General features: G+C 40.5%; 1 protein-coding gene across 1 annotated transcript in view; it reads right to left on the bottom strand.

Moving 5' to 3' along the window:
• Positions 1 to 18,256, bottom strand: part of JARID2 (jumonji and AT-rich interaction domain containing 2) — a 298,249-nt gene extending 279,993 nt beyond the window's left edge. The window contains exon 1 of the mRNA XM_065398845.1: positions 17,685 to 18,256. Coding sequence (XP_065254917.1) covers positions 17,685 to 17,729 — 45 coding nt within the window. The 5' untranslated portion in view covers positions 17,730 to 18,256. The remainder of the gene's footprint in view (positions 1 to 17,684) is intronic.
• Positions 18,257 to 18,720: the final 464 nt, after the last annotated feature.

Here is an 18,720-nt window from a genome sequence, read left to right as displayed (position 1 = left end):
TGCTGTCATACTGATGCTCAAAATTAGTTCTTGGATTTTTTTTTTTTTAAAACATGTAATCGTGATTTCCAATTGTAAGGGAATCATTGTTCTTGGCATTACAGCTAGGATGTGCTTACCCATTTCACACTGTACAAAGGCAGCTTTTCTTAGTTGTCTGTCTCCCTCTTTCCCTCACCCCTGGCATGGATCCTCCAGATGATGGCTTGCAAGGATGAGGAACTAGAAGACCTATATAGACAACCGATGAAAAACATGGGGAAAAAAACCTCACAAGGGACAATTTGGAAACAGGCAATTAATTCAGGAGCTAGAAACATGTCTAGCAGAAATAAAGAAAGGGAAAGAAAAAAGTATTGCATTTGTCATATTCAAACATGTATATTTCTCCTCAATGCAGGGTCTAGCTAGAGAAGTAAATGCCATATTAGGAGAAACCAAAAGTTACAGGAAAGGCTTTTTTTAATTCCTTTCAAACATGACATTTTGGCTCACAGGCCATTGCTTCTAGAACTACCAAAAAACTGGGGGCTGGGAGGGGGTGGTGGAAGTGGATGGGTTTGAAGGGAAATAAAACAAACATCAAAAATGGATTTTGGACTTCTCCCCTCCCCCACTCTGACCACACACTTTGCTTGGCTACTGTGAAATAAGAGCAGATTGGGTACCGGCCTCTCCCATGGTAAATTGCCAATTTTATAACAGCTGGTGAAGAAGTTAATGGACAACCCAGTACAGCTCTGTAAATTTTATTTTACAGAAGCTGTAATTCCACATTGGATGCAATTCCACATTCCAGGAGATGGTAGGATGCCCTGCAGAGGGTTTATCCTGACTGCCATATAAACACAAAAGATGGCTGACATAAGCCAATGAGCAACCAACCTTATTATATTCCTTCTTGTGACTGTCATAAAGAAGGAAAGAAACATTCAGTCTTTTCCATGGCCAAAGGTAGATGATTAAGTCCCAACGCACAGAGCATTTAGTATTTCCAGAGGACATTTAGAACTAGGTAAAAATGATGTCAAGGAAATGGACTGGTTTGCGTGAAACCCAGTGTTCTTTTTTGGTGTGGAGTAGGTCTTTGTACTACCTTATCCAGAGAGAACTGTAAATGTACATGTTGTAGTGAAACCATTTCTAAGCAATTTGATCTCCTCATGAAGATAATTGATAAGAGAAAGCTTACCTTTAAATAGAAGAGGCATTAGCCAAGGGTTGAAAGGGTGACCAGGCCTTGTAGCATTAAGTTCAGGCTCCACTTGTGTGACATAGGGTATGTCTACACTACCCACCGGATCGGTGGGCAGTGATCGATCCAGCAGGGATTGATTTATCGCGTCTAGACTAGACGCGATAAATCGACCCCCGAGCCCTCTCCTGTCCACTCCTGTACTCCAGCACCGCGAAAGGCGCAGGCAGAGTCGACAGGGGAGCAGCAGCAGTCGACTCACCGCGGTGAAGACACCACGGTAAGTCGATCTAAGTATGTCGACTTCAGCTACGTTATTCACGTAGCTGAAGTCGCGTAACTTACATCGATATTTCCCCACCACCACCCAACTGTAGACCAGGGCCAAAGGACTTTTGTGTGCTATGGCTTGAAGTAAACTCAAAGCATGTAAACACAGAAAACGGCTGAAGTTTGGGGTTTTGTATCTCAAGAGGGCTGAGATCCATACCATCAATCTTGTAAAGGTCATGCCACTATGGAAACACTCACCAGCTCTCTACAGAGACTTTCTTGCACGAATAAATGGCGAAAACGGGCTGAGCAAGGGCAGCAAGAGCCATAACCATGCGAATCATAGTAGCAATGAGACAGATGGAAAGAGATTCAAAGCCACATTTGAGGGAGCTTTTACTTATCGTGAACAGTTTCAGGAGCCCTGATAAGTCTAAGAGGGTCAAGTGACCAGCCAGCTTTCATAAAGCAAAGAACTATTTATTCAGACCAAAAGTATTACAGAGAAAACATCAAAGCAATAAGCAATTTACATGCAGTTGTATAGCTTACCAGCAGTCACCCACCATCCACATGGAGACCCTGATAGGATTAAAGTACTTCAGGACTTCACACACCTACCTCTGTCACAGTTTTATGTCAGTTCTTGGATTGAGTGTGAGCAATTTCTCTCTCTATGTGTCAGGGCAGTCACTTGCTACCATTTCAAGTTCTCTGTTTGCCAGGTCTCTTGAACCAGGTCAAACTAGTATATGCTATTTCCCCAAGGGAGGTGGAACATCCACAGACCTGTTATTTGCACTGGGGATTTGCATTAATCACCCCCACAGGGACTTTACTTCCTGTAGGAGATCCTTTAGTTCACACATTGAACCAGGATACGATATTGCACAAAGTACATGCAGCCAGAGAGCCAAGAGAAAGGAACATGATTATAGGAAAAAAAGGCTCTCCAAACAAAGCAAGCAAGCTCCTGATCTCTACAGCAGAGGCGCTGAACTTGTGTCCCATGCAGTCAATTCTACAATATTCCAGAAGGGGGAGCAGGACACAAAAATACAGGAATTCAACAAAGCTGCTGTTAGCCCTGTTGGAATGAGCAAGCAGATCCCAAAAGCAGGGTAGATAAAAATCTTTTTTAATTTAAAAAATATTTTAAATTAAAATACAGATTTATTTTAAAATATATACCAATTTTAAATTAAATTTTAAGTTGACAATTTATATTAAGGGCTAATCTATTAAAATCATTTAAAGTTAAACAAAAAATAATATTCAGCAGTACTTGTTTGCTGCCATATTTTAAAAAAAGTTGAAAAAAGGAGGAAAGATTGTTCGTCTTCCAATCTATTAATAAAAGCTAGGCATGAGAGGATGAGATCCACTAGCTCTAAAAAGGACATCATGAACACAAAATTCAGTTCATTATCTATAACAAACAAAGGAAATATTACCTGTAATTTCCTTTATTTACTATATAATAAAAATATCAAAAAGTTTATCAAAAACTTCTGTATCCAGCACACTTAAGACTCACAGATGCCCAAAGCTTTGGAAGGTTCCAGGGGGGGGGGGGGGGGGGGGGAGAGAGGACACTAGTGACCCAACCTGAAATTTGAGGTGCACATGTGGAGGAGCAAAGAAGGTTCAGAAACAGTGAACTGACAGATGTTCTTATATCCTCACATGAAACCCAGAAGTCAACTGCCATCCCATTTTCAGAGCAGTAAGTCAAGTTCCATAACAGAGAGAAATTAAACTGAATAAATGTTTAATATACTTTTTTTTTTTTAATTACCTAAAAAGGGATAGAATTTTCTGCTAGAATTGCATGCAGTTATTGTTTACTTTCATACTAAACACATCCTGAAGTACCAGACAGGAGAATCATGTAAAATAAACTCATTGGCAGCCAGCATGGCCTAGTGGAGAGGGCACTGGACTGAGCACTGCAAATCTTAGTTTTATTCACATCTCATCCAAATGATCGTCAATGGGTATGCTTGCACTGTATTTTAAAACCACAACAGCAAGTCTCAGAGCCTGGGTCTACAGACTTGGGCTCATGCTACAGCACTAAAAACGACTGTGTAGAAATTTGGGCTCGGGGGGAAGCTCAGGCTTTGAAACCTGGGGGGAGGGGTGGGATTCTGAGCCTGACTCCAAAGGTTTACACAGCTGCTTTTAGTGCCATCCTGCAAGCTGGAGTCTGCAGACCCAGTCTCTGAGACTCACTGCCACAGGTTTTGTAATGCAGCATATAGACATACCCTATGTGACCCTGGACAAGGTTGATTGATTCCTGTATCTTGTCCTCTGTCTTTTCTATGTAGAGCATACACTCTTTATGCTTTACGTTTGTACCGTGCGTATCACAATTAGACCTGGCAGCAGTAATGATATAGAAACTATTTGACACTGAAAAAAACCACTTTAATACACACCCCATCGTAGGTTTAATACGGATAAAACTGGACTTAAGTTTGTTACATAATACATTTGCTAGTTTCAGTTTAAAATTTCATTAAAATTAAAGAAAGGTTAAATAAATACATATGCTGTAGTATATTCCTTTGGCAAAGGGCATAAACAAAAAACCCACTAACAACTGTACCTTTTCTCTTACAAATAGCGGTTTGTGGCAGTTTGCCAGAAGACTGAATATGTTTTTGCCAAAAGACATCTTTCAACAGAAAAAGCACCTAAATGGAGACTTCTGTCTGAAGAGATAGGTGTTTCTAAATACCAATACGCGGGCAGAGTAGGACAGGTACACAGAATGTATGCATCAAATATTAACACATCTAATTAAAAGTGTTCATTCAGCTCTGGAGCTCTATTTGTCACTAATAATTTAGTTTCTTTCTACTTGTAGAATAGCCATGAGCAGACTGTAGTTTCCTTAAGTTTGTCCTTAAAAACCATGTTCAATTTTTTGTGAATTTTAATTTCCTCTGTTGATTGACTGAGTATTCAAAGTCCATTAATCATAACTATCCATGCACTTGGAATAGTCAGTTAATTCACATGATTTTATTTTGTTTTGTTTCCTGACTGGATGAACGCATAAGTTAATACTTGGACATGTGTATCTAAAACATGATTTCTGTGAATCCTTAGTTATGTGGCTAGAAAATCCACTTTCCCTGATCATTCATATCAAAGGAACTAAACTGCACAAATGTTCACAAAATGAACATGAAAAGGGTGAGCATGGCCACAGCAAATCCATATTTTTAAATAAAGTGAACAAGGATTGAAAAAGACCCCCCCCCTCCAAAAAAAAACAAAAAACCCCACCCACTATTAGCAGTATTTGCCTAATTCTACATGGTATCATGCAAGGATGCAAATTGAGGGGATGGGGGGGATTATATTACCATCTTACAATTCTGGAGCCACACTTGAAGGTGGGAATGAAGACAAATGTGCTCTTTTTTCCCCTTCAGCTATGCTTTTCCCCCAATGCCACTGCCCCAAAAAGTGAGTTGCAGACACTGCTCCTTGCCTTCCTTTCAGGCCTGCAGAAAAGAAGGAAGCAGGTGCTGTTGCAGTACTCCCTCTTCCTCCCTTGGAGAGGGTACTGTGGACTAGGGAGGCTGCATAAAAACTACTTCCCTCCAAAATGCACTAGCATGGGTAAAATAGTTGAAATCAAGGCAAATAACCAATGTAAAACATGATCAGCAGAAGATTTTGTTAGGTAGAAAATGGAAATCATTTCCCCAACTCCTATTTCTGGGCCTTTGCAAACATATACTACCTAATGCCCAATTTATAAATATGAAGGCGGCATTACTGCAATAAATTTTGCTACTCCTGATGTAGGCATCTGGCTCAATCAACTTCAGGTGAAATTATAGTTGCTGCTCTACACCAGCCATACGAAAGCAGAAGCCACAAGGCCATCCTCCCACCCTCCCTTAGAAATCTTGATGTTAAAATTGTTACAATAACTATTTCGCTCTCAGACACACAAGCAGGCTCCAGTCCAAGCCCAAACGTCTACACTGCAATTTTACAGCCCCAGTCAGCTGACATGGGCCAGTCAAGGATGTTTCAACTGCAGTGTAGACATACCCCGAGTCTCTGGGCAGGAAAATTCCTAAAGACATGATGTCAAACAGTGTATGGCTTTCTCCAGCTATTTAAAATTCTTTTTTTTATGTTTAAACAAAGTCTTCCTCTCCTCATTTATTTAGCTGTGGCTTTAATTAGGATACGGTATTACAGGCAAATACTTAAAAGAAGGAAAAGCCAAGTTCAGAATTACTTGCCAGCTATTACAATCAATATATGATTTGTTACATGTAAGAAATAAGTGTTACAATCAGATAAGGGGACATCCCACCTATAGGGGTTCTCTCCAGGTTTAAATTAGTACAAAGCCTTTTCTCTTACAAATATACCACATACCCATTATGTTTAATAACTATAAGCAAATAATGCGCAGTGAAAATTTTTCAAATCTAAGATAACAGTCTCAGTAGTAGACAAACACTTATTTCTTTCAATCATTTATTAAAAGCACTACTAACCGAACATGTTAACTTCTGCTTTATATTTTAGTCATCCAATAGGAATTCCAGATGTCTGTAATGAGCCATGCGAGTTTCATCACCATCACTATACCTGGACACACACTCACACTCTTTCCTCCCCACTTCCACCTTTTCAACTCACATTTATCTGGTGAAAATTCACTTCAAGTCCCTTAGTTTGGTATCATTCCTCTACCAAAAAGGAGGTGCAGTTAAGAGGTATGTGCCAGACCAGTGGACAGCTTTACAACCAATACCAGAAAATGCTCTCTTTTCATTTGGCTTGGAGTTTTCCAAATACAAAGTTTGGCCTGAGTTTTGTATCCTTGAAACAGAAGCATATGTAATTCTATTCCACTTCTAGTTGTGCTAAGAAGAGTTAATTGATCTGGCATACAAGCAGGCCTGGAAACTTGTATTATGAATTGTGTGTGCGCAATCTTGGCTCTCCATAGCGGAGAGATTTGGCTTACAACTTTGATGTGTTGGGGCAGGGGGAGGAATGTTGGGACAAACTGAAAGTAATGCATTTAAAAACCATACACACTTTGCCAAATCAATCATCTTATAAAAAGACACTAATATATAAGCTTGTTTAAGTCACACCATTTTTGAAACCCAAATGCTACATCTAAAGTAAAAGCTTCTTGGGAATATAGGTTACTAGTTTCAGAACAGCACATTAAGAGTTAAGACAGCAGGTATGAAAACCAATAAAAATTACAATCATGTAATAGGGTTAAACATTGAGCAAACTCATGTCCAAGATTCACAGACTCCTTTTAAATTTTAGCAGTGGTGTTGTCAAAAATAATTCAGTGTTGTGTGGGGTTCATTACAGTGCTGCACTTCAACTCTCTCAGGTTCCCTTCTGTATTCTTAAGACAGGCTGCCACCACACTCAGGTACAAACTCTTAGTTATTCAGGCCTGATCTACACCACATGGTTAGGTCAACATAAACTGCCCTGCTTCGATCTAGCTGTGGAAGTGTCTTCACTTAAATTTGGCTCCCACCAACATGAGTGCCTCTCTACGCCAATTTAGTAACACCACCGTAGAGTCATGGTCGATGTAACTAGGTTGACACACAGTGTCAGTCTAGACTCTAGACCGGGGTAGGCAACCAATGGCACGTGTGCCAAAGGCGGCACGCAAGCTGATTTTCAGTGGCACTCACACTGCCCAGGTCCTGGCCACTGGTCCGGGGGGCTCTGCATTTTAATTTAATTTTAAATGAAGCTTCTTAAACATTTTAAAAACCTTATTTGCTTTACATACAATAGTTTAGTTATATATTATAGACTTATAGAAAGAGACCTTCTAAAAACGTTAAAATGTATGACTGGCACGCAAAACCTTAAATCAGAGTGAATAAATGAAGACTCGGCACACCACTTCTGAAAGGTTGCTGACCCCTGCTCTAGACACTATGTTGCTTAAGTCAACTGTTACTGGCTTTCAGGAGCCATCCCACAACACCCCACACTGACAATACAATCAATACAAGCACTCTTGGTGAGGATGTGCACTGCTGACACAAGGAGCCAAGAGTGCGCACACACAAGCGATTTAGTAACTGTGGTGGCTGTATGCTGACATGGCCTTAGATTGGCAATAGACTTCTGAAACTGTGTTTGCACACAACTTAATTCTCTGAAAAGGGGAAGGAAGGAATTTAAAGCCTGCAAATAGTGAGCATACTCTTGCAGTAGGGCCCATAATGCCACAGTGAAACTGGCAAGATTCCTGCTGACAGAGTCAAATGCACCCAGCACAAAAGTAGAATTTACCCAATACTGATCCATACCAGAGCTTGCAAGGCATGATCCTGTGGGGAGGGGAAGAAGAAAAAACACATACGCAGGAAAATAGGAAGGGGAGAGAAGACAGCCCCTTCCCCTTCCCACAGTAAGATTTAGGGAAGAAAAGCCAGGTCAAAAGGTCAGTACAAAAAAGTCAACTCCTCAGCAAAATCCAGGGGCAGAACACCATACCATATCAATGCCCATGGAGGTGTTGGGGAAGCTCAGATTCTCAACGGGGGGATTCTCTTGTACCTCCCTGGGTCCCTGTCCTCTACCTCTTCAAAGAGTCTGGGTGTTGGCCAGGAAGAGTAGGCTATTAAAAATAAATAAATAAAAGGTGTGCACAGCACACTGTTCTGGATTAAATAGAAATACTAGAAAGTGCATATTTATTATACACACACCAATTTGTGTAAAAGAACAAAGTTAGATGATTTTCACTGAAAAAAAACATACAGTAAAACAATGCTCATGCATAGATACATCTTTCCGAGGTCAGTTAAAACAGCTGATCAGTTTGCCAGTCCCATCATTGTTTCTTAATTTGAGAATACAGGCTTTCAAACTAATCTGCAACAAAAGATAAAAATGAATGTTTGTATAGATATTCTAAATTGATCAAAATATCACAGCATCAAAGTGTAAAACTAAATTTAGTAGATTTTTGCAGGATGAACTTCCATGGATTATAAAAGGCAAGAATAAACGTTATCCAGTTATCACGTTGTTGTATGAAAAATAATTGTATTCCATCTTCTGCAACCATCACACCATCCAAAAGAGGTCAGACTAACAAGGCAGATTTGAAGAATAAAAAGCAGAAATTAGGGACATGGTATAGCACAACATTGTTAAGGCTTTGCAATATGACATGACTTTCCAGTGAGATTTGAGTTTCCCTGAGTCATTAGAAGGTAGAAGTGACCCATTAATGGCCTGAGAAATAAAGGGTGTGTATATGTGATGTAATATATTTTATTGGACCAACTTTTGTTGGTGAGAGAGGCGAGCTTATACAGCTGTGTAAGCTCAAAAGGTTGTCTCTCTCACCAACAGAAGTTGGTCCAATGAAAGATATTACCTCACCCACCTTGTCTCGCTACTAGCCTGAGACCAACAGAGCTACAACACCACTTCATTAATGGTCTCACATCCAAAGCCACCCTTTTGCAGAACAATCTGCAGGAAAGAGTATCTGCCACGAAGGATCACAAGAATCCAGGCAGAAAAGACCAGGAACATTATGAAGAGATGCATTTTGGAAGGTTAAAAATATAGTAAGTTAGTGTCACTCAAGTCACACCAGTCTAATAAGGAAATTAAAAAAAAAAAAAAAACCACTATCTGTGGTATCCCCACACTTCACCATGCAATATTTATCACTGCCAATCAATTTGACTGCACACCCAGTTTGTGATCCATCAGGCACTAAACTGAAACTGACTACAGGTCTGTCGCATCTTAGGCGCATTTAACATGTGCGATTTCAGCTTTACGCATTCAGCAAAAACAAAAACAAAACCCCCAAAAAGAGAAAAATAACAATTTAAATACTGTTTCTGTAGTGCGGGCGATTCCGCCCGCCATTACACTCAATGTAATTTTGACTATACACGATTTTCTCTTTAGGCGCTGACTGCGGAACGTAACCCCAGCGTAAGATGAGACGGACCTGTAGATACTGGTTTAATTCTACAGGCCTGATCTCTAGTGGAGAGTTGAAAGAAAGGTTGAGCACAAGATTAAGAAAGAAAAGGAAAAAGTGAATCAATACCATTCCAGAAGGAGAAAGAGAAGGATGACCAGAGGGAAATCAAAGCTACAGGAGCCAATTCCTTATTTTTAGGGTGGAGAGAGTAGCAGAGCTTTTCCAGCTGAAGTTCTTAGCTAAATGGTACATCTGTGCTTCTTATGCCCATGCAAGCAGTATATTTAGGTACACCTCTACCTCGATATAACACTGTCCTCGGGAGCCAAAAAAAAAAAAAATCTTACCGCATTATAGGTGAAACCGAACTTGCAGTCCCACCTCCCCCCCCGGAGCACTGCTTTACCGCATTATAGCCGAATTCGTGTTATATCGGGTAGCGTTATATCGAGGTAGAGGTGTACTACATTTAGCTTTTCAAAAGCTGAGCTCCTAATACTAGCTAGAATTTTTTCCATGAACTATTTAAAAAGATTTTTTTTTTAAATGTTTGTAGGCCTGATCTTAAGAGTTTCTGAGCATCCAAGATCCCCACTGAAGTCAATGGGAAATATGGTTGTTTCAGAGCATGTTTGGCTCCAATTCTTGGGCCCCAATCCTACAGACACTTATGTGCATGCTTCATTTTACTTTGTAAATAGTTTGATTTACATCAACAAGTCAACATACATAAGGAACTTTAAAGCACAAGCATAAGTGTTCAGAGGATCAGACTCTTTATCTGCATATTAAAATGAGGAACAAGAGCATCCTGAAAATAAATGTGACTGTTCACTTCTGTTTCAAAAAGTTTTATTCCATTCCCCTCCCCTACTGTCACCTCCACACCGGGAAATACCAGGTGTCATTCTGCTCTATTTTTACATGAAAACTCTGAACATGAACTAACAGAACATCATTACAAGAGAGGAAAGAATGAAACCTGAGCAACTGAAAGAAGAGTTTTGCAATCAGATGGTTTAAAACTTGTTTGCACCTACAAATGCTTCAAAAGAGCATTTTTATGAAAGATTGAAATACATCTGCCTTCTCAAATGAGAGCCAAGAAAGCTCCCAATAATATTTTCTAGTTCTCTGTAGCAAAAACAGGGAAGACTATACTCAATATCCCTAAAGGTAACAAATCAGCTAACACCTCAGAAAAGATCTAAGGGAAGCCTAGATATTTTATGTACCTTCTTTATATACACCTTAAATTAAGCACCATGTACTCCATAGCAAACTCGACCTAAGTGTTACAGAACACTTCGTAGATACTGTGGCAGCTTCACATCATTTTTTAATTGTGATTTTTAATCAAATTAAATATGAAAGTGAGTGATTAAGTACAGGATTCCCTGGTATTTAATCATTTGATATTAAGTTCAATTTATTTTACACTGTCTCTACATTTTAAGTGTTATGTGCTTCAGAATTTTGTGTTGAAAACAGATAGGTGAAGCATAAAATTTTTCAGAAAAGCTGAAGGTGTGGGCAGTTGGCTAGGAATATTTGGGGCTCTTGATACCTGGGACTATATGGAGGCTGTTCAGGTTTAACATCACAGAAATCTGTATTACTAGACTTGAAAATTAACATCCTCTTTAGATTAAGAAAGGCAAACAAATCCACCAGAGCTATTATTGTTTCAGGTGGTCTGCACACATTCAGACAGTGCATCAGTTAAACTTTGTTTACATTTGGATGGGTTTTTTCACAACCATAAGGCCTAGAAAAAATTAATACTTGTTTTAAATGCAAAAATTAGATTCTGCTGCAATGCATTTATTCTCCACATCTGCAGAATCACAAAACACTGGCTCCTGATCATAAAGAAGCAAAACATGTTTCTCTCCCTATTTGCAGTTCCATCTGAGCCTTCCTCTGCATTATTGCAAAGCAAATACTGCAATATTGTTCTAGTGCATAAAAGCTGAAAGTGACTAGTGTCTTTTCAGTGTCCAAGCTGAATGAAATAAAAAGTAGCCATACAACATAAATGCTGAATAGATTTTCCCCCAGCACTTTCAGTTTTATATAAATTGGGCAGTATTAGCAACATGTGCAAACAGAATGTCAAAATCCGAATTTTAATCCTGCAGAGTCCCATTTGCTTCAGCGTATGAGAGGGATCTGCTTAATTAAATACTCCCTCCACTGAGTAATCATCATAAGAAATTATTTCCATCATCTGCAAGATATCACATCTCTATTCAAATAAACACAGCAAGAGCGCAAATTCTTAAATACAGACTTCAGTATTTCTTTAGATTATGTTAGAGGAACACTTTCAGCATACATTGCAATGGGGCTGCAACTCTTAATGATGTTGACTAAGTATAGTACTAGAATCCAGAAACACTAGAAATTAGTTTTGTCGGTTCTCTTGAGGTGCTGTGCTGTTTTGGTTGAGGCATTTAGACCTATGTCTTGCAACAATAAAATGGGGACAATCTTATCTCTCTCAATGCAAGGATCAGTTAATGTTTGTACCAAGCTTTAACATGCACAGTGCTAAGTATTATTCTGTTCCTTTAAGAAAAAGAGTTTATACCTTTAATACTAGCTTAATAGGCCTGTCAAGCCTCACTACAGGCAGTGAAAGTGCCCAATGAACACTAAAACAATTATGAACCATTTGCTATAGTCTTAATAATTCAGTATCTGTAATTCTGGAACATATTGTATAAATTACACACTTTTTGTTTCTAGCCCATGCAGCTGGTTGAAGTAAGAGGCCACTCCCCCTGCCCTCCCCCCCCCCCCCCATCAATAAGAGACAATTCTTCTAGACATTACTCACAGCAACAAGAAAAGGTAAGCACTCACCGCTACATCCTTAGCTCTCTGAATTACACACAATGTTGTAGCCAATTTTTACATAATGCTGAGTAATTACATTATTTTATCTGATATTTGTTGAAGTAAACTCAGCCCAAGGCAAATCCTAGATCACCTCCTTGCCCTATCCACAAATCCCAAAATAGTTCTTCAGCTCTGCCTTCCCCTTTTTCATATGCAATACCAGCAGCTAACTCACCTGGCCAATAAAGAATAAAGGCCCAAAAGTCTGCAGACCTAGAAGAGCTGTGGTGTGGCCATGAAGCAGAGGCTTGCATTAAGTGTTTCAAGGGAACTAACAGAGCTCAGGAAGGAGCCCAGTCTGAACCAGATCCTCTGAAGAGTGAAAGTTTTTCCATGGGGTTGCACCCTTAAAGCTTTAGCTACAACTCTTCACAAGAAAAAAAAAAAAAAGAAAAAAGAGTGTTATTTTGTGGAGAAAGATGCTGTAATAAATCTTTGTCCTGACCAAACTTAAGAGGCCTTGAGACAAAGAGGGCCCAGCAGGGAGAGTGGAATACCTGTAGCACTGGGTACTTAACAGCAGTTTCTCCACAATGCTAGCCAAGGACCCTACTCAGGGCTGACAGAGTCCTTTCAAGGGCTAGATATAATCTTGTAAGAAATATTAAAAAAAAAAAAAAAAAAAAAAAAAAACAGAATCCCAGCCAGGCATGAAAAAGCACTATCTGTAGTGGACTAATGGAGGAGCGGTAGCCGTGTTAGTCTGTATCAGCAAAAAGAACGAGGAGTACTTGTGGCACCTTAGAGACTAAAATTTATTTGGGCATTACACTGCATGCATCCGATGAAGTGGGCTTTAGCCCACGAAAGCTTATGCCCAAATAAATTTGTTAGTCTCTAAGGTGCCACAAGTACTCCTGTTCTTTTTGCTGATGGAGGAGCTTATTCCTCGCCCTTAAAATAAGGGCTAAGGCAACATAAGGACTGAACTCCCCTTGTTTGTTAAAGCTATCCCCCAGGACAACATGGTTCGACCAGGACAGAGCACCTCTGCCCCCTCCTTTCATTGGAAGAATATGGTGTCAGTAATTCAGAAAGTAGCACTGTCCTCCTCATCAATGCCAAACCAAGCACTGTATCTCATCCAAGAGGACACAGAGGCCCCACCCAATTGTGAAAATTAGAAATCTAATAGCACTTGAGTGCAAGGATGGCAAGGTAATAGACGTTACCAAAATCCAGCACAGCTACATTCTTCCTAAATAAATTCCCCACTGCAGTTTCAGTTGGCTCTGGTATATCATGCTTCCCAAACTACTGTATACTGTTGTGCATTATGATGCAGTTGCCACATTCCATCCCAGAGACGGCTACGTTTCAATGATGTATGAAGCAATTTTTTTCCTACTGTTGTCACAAGGATATTGTATAATTACACAGTCCAAAGCATTACTCAAAAACATCAGTGTCTTTTCAGACCTCTAGAATGTACTAATTTTCTTTAGGCCTTGAACCCCTGATTTGACAAACCTAGGCTGTCCTTATGTGGAGTGTGTCACCTTAAGGCTAGCTACCGCACTTTTACCCCTGCAAGGACAGAGAAACAAATCACACAAGGAGACAGTTGTGTCATTACTACTTAATTATATTTCACCATCTGTTACCATAGCAGAACTACACAAGTATTTCGTTACAGTAATAAAGGTCTGTTACTTCAAAAACTAAACCACAATGACCATTGGATTTGCTATAAGACATCACAAAAAGGGATAGAAAAATGCACTTATGAAATTATATTTAAGACGTCAAAGCTTTTGATTTAAGAACTATTAATTCCAAGTGCACACTGAAAAAGTCTGGCTTCACAGCTGATGCTTTACAATGCTGTCAGTTGTCTGAGGTTTGAGCCAAAAAGAAATATTTCATATTTAAAGATGTTTGAGGAGGAGGAGGAGGGTGAAGAGAGAAGATAGATTTGTATGAATCAGCCATGGTTTTTAAAAGTTCAGTGAAAACATTTTAAAAAGAAGAGACACAAGTTTCCTTTTTCTTGGATTAACAACTCCCATGGTAATAACCAAAAGTTTATTTAAACCTCTGATGTATGATGATTATTTGCGTAACAGCAAGTTAAGCCTCAAGGCAACAGTCGTAACACTGTGCTATATTCTATTGTTCTCAGAGTCTTTTTGTTTTAGGGTACATTTTAGACAATTACTTTTCAGCATTCAGCAAAAGGCTCTGGTTGCATTGTGGCAGTCTGTGGTTATCTGAAGACCAGAGCTAAGTAGCCTACAAAACAGTACTTTTTTTTTTGGGGGGGGGGGGGGGGGGGAAGGAAGTGGTGACTGGACAATTAGTTGACCTGTCTCCTTGTGTCACCGACCAGGGTAGGAACATCATATCTTACTTCAAATCCATCCTTGCAGTAAAGCATCATATGTAGCCAGCAACATAGGCAATTTATGACACTAGGAGGACCATTGTTATACTCCACTACGGGAATGTCACATAATCCCTTACAAGCCAGCTCTTCCATAGACAGAGATCAGGAGATCGCTTAGCACAGTAAAATACATAGTGATTGATTTTTTTTTTTTAAATAATTATGAGCTGTAAAACACACATTTTCCAGTTTCCCTAAAATAGCAAAACCTCCAAAGCAATTGGAAAATGGATCAGACTTACAATTTTTGTGAAGTGCTTGAAAGATTTTGCATGAAATAAAACTGTGTCCCTCTGAGGGAAGGAGTTCAGGTGGACAAGCTGTGTGAGATTAGCTAAATGGAAAAAAGCTAGTGTGCACACTATCAAAGGCAAAACTATCTTTTTTATATTTTTAAATAAAGTCTTTACAAGAGGCTGGGAACTGGAGGCCCTTTCTGACAGCTGTGGTTGAAACCTGGGGTGTGAGTGATCATGCCTGGGACTGAAACATGCAGACAAAAGACTTGAGTGGGTGCACATGTGTGTGTATTAAAGGAAAGACTGCCCAGGATGTTCTACTGTGACACTGCAATACTTAAAGAGGTTTCAGAAAAAAGAAAGGTGCTGTGCTCTGTTGGTACAACTTCACCCCCTGTGCCACCAACCCACACAGGAGTGCCTCTACCTTACCATATCAAGTTATACCACGCAGGAAAAATAGAATGACTAACCCTTTCTTCTTAAAGGGCATCAGGGAAGTGTGCCTCCTACCCAAAGATGAGGTAGATTAGCTCCCTGCTCTGAACCAAATTAAACAGGCTCAGACTCCACTTAATAGGAAGGGGGAAGGGAGAAAGAGGTTGACAGAAGTTGCTGTGTATGCAATGCTTGCTACACCTGCTCACCTGGTAAGAGCAGAGAACAGTGCTGGGTGCCAGAGATGCATCCTCCCCAGTAGCAGCAGCCAGTGCCCTCGTGACTCCCCCTCTTCTCCAGCCTAAGCGGCCCGCCTCACGCTTGACGTCACAGAGGAGGGGGAGGGGGAAATCAGAACATTGATGAGACGAAGATTCCACCGAGCCCAGGCCCTTCCCTTTGTGACGTCACAGAACAACAAGAAGAACCTGGCACTGACTGGGCTGAGTGGCCGGGAACCCGGGGTCTTGTACTGACATTCCGCTTTAACCTGTTGCCGCTGCTCGAGAGGATGCATGGGAAATCGACCAGGCCAGCCCAAAGCAGAAGCAGCAGCCATGCTTGCGTCTGTGCCTGCTACTCACTGCAATAGTGCAGCAACCCACACATTCCCCCCGACACACACACGAACACAGTAACCTGCACTCCCTTGCCCCCCTCCCCAAAAGCGATTTCCCTCCATTCCAGAGTTAAACTTGTGAACATTGGATACATTGTCTCCCTACCATGCTCACATGTCTCTCTCATACCTTGCCTCTGGGGCAAGAGTGGGGGGTGACAGTAGTTTTATTAATTCTTTAACAAGCACTATAGGCAAAACCAGAGGAAGATTCTATTGTTCACTCGTACAGACGTGGTGTGGCTTTAAAATATGTGTTATTTTATTTTAATTAAACACTACAAATTCTTCTCCCATTCTGCTTTGTTTCACTGTCTGGGAAACGTGCACGTCTTACATGTTTCGTTAGACTTTCTAGACAATGTTCCTGTTTCGATGCAATACTTTAAAATAGTCCGCTTCACACTCCCAATTCCTCTGCAATGCGGATGTATTTTTAATTCGTAAATTCGGTGCAGAATACCTTTAAGTTTTTAATTTTTTCCTAACCCCTCGCTTCTCTAAATTATAATTTAAAGAGAAGAGACAAACATCGATAGAAATAGGCATCTTAAGTCAATTTACCCTTTATTAAATATTTAAAAACAAGGCAAAAGGGTCCCGAAGGTCATCCCCCCAAAGAAATACATCTATACAGCCCCCACGGAAAAAAGCCAGAAATGATAATACAGTATATTCTACAACTTGGAAAAAAAAAGTGGGGGGTTGCATCTAATATATCTTGAAGCAATCATTTTCTGAATATGAAATATTTTATTTGTAACATGCAGATAAAATTATTAGTTCTGATGCATATCTGACGAATCCCCTCTGTTTTTCCAAACTTAAAGACTCGCCTTATGCCAATCAAAACGTAGCTGAAGCAGGACCAAAACCCAACTATCCCTGCAAATTTATATGTTTAAAGGGTTAGACTATTTCAAGCGTCTGGTTAAGCAGTTGTGTAAGAACAGAGATAGGTGTACAGCCTGAACTATACCATATTCTTCTAGTATTTCGAGACACCATCATGCATTTTTAAAATAAACCAAGCCATTTCCCCATTATTAAAGTCAATCCTAACAAACGCATTCCCTGTAACATGATCCCCAACTGGTTTGGTTTCTATTGCAAGCCAGATAAGCAAACTATCACATATATTACATTTGATGTGGTAGTGCAAGAAACAAGCTCGCCATAACCAGACATTCGATTTCAACTTAAAGGGCTTTCTATAACCATAGTGTCTTCACTAAACAGGACTCTACATACACACATATAAAATATGTTATTTTGCATGTAAAATGCATTATTAATATATCTAAATGAAAAAGCAGTTTAGTAACATTGTCGCAGCAGCCCCCCTTGAGCTCCCTGCCTTTCATCTAAAACTAGATTATGATTGTGTCATTTGAGGTCAATACATTTATTCACTTGAGGTATCGCTACACAAATCTGGCTTTATAACGAAACTGGGCAGAAGGTTTTGCAATTTAAAGGGGTTTCTGAAACTCCCCCACACCTAAGGAGAATAAAGATCAGTATTACTAGACATTTGTTTCAAACCTTTATAGCTTCAGGATTAGCTATAAACTTGACATTCACAGCCATTTCCTAAAACTGGGAGTCAAATGATATATGTTATAACCACTTACGTATTTCTTTTGAATTATATTCCTCTTGGGTCTTTCTTTACTCATTCTGATATCCAAATTCTGTTTGCAAAAGGGGACAATTGCTTCATGAAGTAAAGCCGCAACAATTTTTTGCTAAAATGCCCCCCAAAAATCCAGTTTTTGTTTGTAATAGTATCTTGTAATCCGACTTTCTTTCCTCACAACGGGATTTTCTTTGCAATAAATCCGAGATATGGGGAATAGGGGAAAAAAACGAATGCGAAGCAAACAAAAAAAAAATCACTTTAGAGAAACATTCATAATGGAAATTTTCTCCCCAACACAAAAAACGACGCCCTTGATATCCCCTTTTCTCTTTCCCAAGCCACTTAAGCGATCTGTACGTCCTTAGTGTCTGAGCTGTAGTTACATCTTGCAAAAGGAAAAGGATTGAAAGGAGATAAATAAAAATGTTGGAAGTCACGTTTGTGCTGCTGCAGCAAGGGAAAGCAGCAGAGACAACTCCAGCTCCAGCAGCAGCAGCTTCTCTAGCAGCAGCGCAGCAGCAGTGAAGGCTGCACGCACTGTGTGTGTCCCTGCTCCTCCAGCTCTCCCCTAACCAATGAGAGCCGCGCTCCGGCAGCAACTTTAAATGGACCTGATTTTTTTTAATCTCTCGATTAGGGCTTGGCCTCAATTCGCACCCGGGGCCCCGGCCGCAAGCCCCCACCGAGCTGCATTCAGCAGCCGCAGCCGGCCCTGCAGAGCGCCTCGTGCAGGGCAAACGTCAGAGACCTCGGCCTCCCTTTCGCATTCAAACCTGGCCTCTGGCGAGCCGCGGCCGGCGGCCCCTGCGAGGGAGCGGAGCGGGGAATTGGGCGATGATCCCTAGCGCGCTCACTCGCCCTCCTCCCCCTGCCCTGTCTGCAAAGCTCTTGAATTATTCTCCTGCCCCGCGAGTCGCTCGTCCCGTCACATCCCACGCGCCGGGCCCCGCCGGGCTATCAGCACTGGGCCTCGCTGGCCAACGCGCCGCGGGGACTCCGCGTTCCCCCTTGGAATGATCCTTGGGCTC

The sequence above is a fragment of the Emys orbicularis genome, chromosome 2 (genome assembly GCF_028017835.1).
Source record: "Emys orbicularis isolate rEmyOrb1 chromosome 2, rEmyOrb1.hap1, whole genome shotgun sequence".
Taxonomy (NCBI): Eukaryota; Metazoa; Chordata; order Testudines; family Emydidae; genus Emys; species Emys orbicularis.
The sequence above is the reverse complement of the archived record's forward strand: the minus strand, read 5'-3'. Positions and strand labels throughout refer to the sequence as shown.